At 42.6% G+C, this 2,565-nt stretch overlaps 1 protein-coding gene across 1 annotated transcript in view; it reads right to left on the bottom strand.

Annotated features, from left to right (window-relative positions):
• Window positions 1–2,494, bottom strand: part of LOC107101799 — an 18,721-nt gene extending 16,227 nt beyond the window's left edge. The window contains exon 1 of the mRNA XM_015400856.1: window positions 2,038–2,494. Within this exon, the coding sequence (XP_015256342.1) occupies window positions 2,038–2,479 (442 nt within the window). The 5' untranslated portion in view covers window positions 2,480–2,494. The remainder of the gene's footprint in view (window positions 1–2,037) is intronic.
• Window positions 2,495–2,565: the final 71 nt, after the last annotated feature.

Below are 2,565 nucleotides of genomic sequence, written 5' to 3'. Positions count from 1 at the left end.
AGAAGAGGGAGGAGAGTATTTAACACAGTACCAGGCTCAGGGCCGTATCCTGGAGCAGGGAACACTGGGGGCTGAGCCCACATCCTAGAAGAAGAATCTGAGAACTCAACTGGAAAAAAAGTTTTTTTATTGAACTCATTTTGAGCATCTGGTACTTGGTTTGAAGATAGTGTAATATGTACAGTCTGCTGTATATAAACATATACAAACATCATGTGATTTAACCCATAAATATCAGAACAAGAGATTATGAAAAATAACCTTTGGAAGGAAATGATTTTCCCTCCTGGATGAAACAAAGAGGAGTGATAGAAACAGCTTCACATTCTTGCTGGTACTATAAAAAAGAAATCACTGGCTTGTGTTCATTCCATTGTTTTCTTACACCCTGCATGCATCTTAAAAATATAGACCAATAAAACCTACAGATAACAGCTAAATTACTTTTTTAGCTTCTAGCTTCTACTTTTTGAACCCCGAAAAACAAGAAATTAAATAAATATTCAGGCTGACTAAAACATTTTTTTTTCTTATAGCTAAACTGAGGCTGATGCAGCATCTAGAGAGGTCTTTATTTATAGACAGGTACATAAATTAGTTATTTTAACTGTAGAGGCTAAGCCAAAGCTTTAAGCACCCTGAGGTAAAGTTCACATGCTGATTACTTAGCCGCTTAATTGAAATGAAAGCCGTCCTTAATTTATTATTTTTTTTTTTTTGATTTTACATACCGTACTCTAATAATCCCAGAGGGAAATTACTTCTCTGCATTTAACCCATCCCCTTGGGGAGCAGTGGGCTGCCATTGTGAGGCTCCCGGGGAGCAGTGTGGGGTTAAGGGTCTTGCTCAGGGACCCAGAGTGGCAGTCTGGGGGAGTGGGGGATCGACTCCTAATCTCAGGATTCAAAGTCCTATGCCCTAACCACTTCCCATGATGTTAGTGCAGGTAGTCCATTTATTTCCATGACTCGGCAATGTTGTTGACAATAACACCGCACACATAGTTTCAGGGATCCACATAGCTTTCACTTCAATAGCGGTAGCATTGCGTCACGTTAGTATTGCGTTGCGGTCACAAACTGTTTCCCCCTTTTGGGTGGAACACACCTGTACTCATCAACACCGGATCATACTTATATAGACAGCTGACAGATCATGTGACCCAAACCATTTGGAATACAGAAATTCATAATCTGCTCCTACACACCGGCCCCTAATTGTTATGGCAGGCAGACTTAACAATTATAAACAATAACAATAGGAGCAAATGAATGCATAACTGTTGATTTACTCCCCCTGTATCAAACAAAGTTTGGTAACAGGTCTTTCAATAATATTGTTCTTTGTCTGCGGTTTTACAGATCGCACCATGCCTTTTTTATTAGAGAAAACCGATATTACTTTAGCAAGAGGCCAGGAGCCACGTGGGGCAGGCGAATCCATGATGACGACGACATCTCCAGATTTCTAATTTTGTTTCTGTTGATTCCACTTCTGTCTTTCTTGCAATAGGGGCAAATACTCCTTGATCCAGCGTTTCCAAAATAAATCTGAGATGTATTGAACTTGCCTCCAACAACGCTTCACATACGTATCTGACAGTTCAAACAGCCCAGGTGGTAAGGCAGGTTTTCCTTTTAGTAGCAGTAGATGATTTGGTGTGAGAGGTTCCAAGTCATTTGGCTCATCTGATAGCCTTGTNCTGTGGCTCCCGTCCGCTCCGCTCTGAGTTCCTTGGAGATCATAGATAGCATGTGCGAGATGATTAAATTCAAAGCAGCAAAACATGCAGAAATGATCCAGGGTTTCTGCGGATCATTAAAAATAAATACAATTCATAATTTTTTTTTTTCATTATATTCATTAATTTTTATGGGATTTCGGGGTAACAATCAACATATACCAAACCGAACCGAAAACCGTGACTACGAAACCGTGAACCGAACCGTGGATTTTGTGAACCGTTCCACCCCTACTATTGATCACAACTGATCAGCTGATTGGAGAAATTACAACATCAGATTTAAACCACTGACCTTTGACCTTTAGATGAACTTGTTTCCTCGTCAGGATATTTCCCTCCTTGCTGTAGACGCTGCAGGTGAAGGTCCCACTGTCTCCATCTGTTGGGTATCTCAGAGTCAGACTGAGGTCTCCAGTTCTCAGCAGGTCTTCATTCATCTTGGTTCTGGTTCTGTAGATCTGGTCCTGTTCTTCAGGCTGATCAGAACCGTTCTCAAACACATGGACCTTCCTGTCCCTCCTGTCCATCCGGCTTATCCAGCCCACCCTGCTCATCCACTCCACTCTAGCATCTCCAGGCAGGTTCTCTCTGGTTCTCCAGGGCAGCAGGACAGACTCCTCCCCCTCCTCCACCTCCACCTGTGGGACTGAGAGACAACAAAGGACAGGATGAGTTGGACAGACAGCAGCAGCAGCTCTGAGGACATTTTCTCTGATTGGATGAAGGTCCAACATGTTGGACTGGTTCCAGTCTGAAATGTGTCCATGTCTCCAGTGAACAGAGACAGTGTTGTCTTTGCTGTGGGTCCAATCAGCAGCAG

Source organism: Cyprinodon variegatus, unplaced genomic scaffold, assembly GCF_000732505.1.
Source record: "Cyprinodon variegatus isolate N-32 unplaced genomic scaffold, C_variegatus-1.0 Scaffold1155, whole genome shotgun sequence".
Lineage (NCBI taxonomy): Eukaryota > Metazoa > Chordata > Actinopteri > Cyprinodontiformes > Cyprinodontidae > Cyprinodon > Cyprinodon variegatus.
Note: the sequence above shows the minus strand (reverse complement) of the source record. Positions and strands in the feature narration are given on the sequence as shown.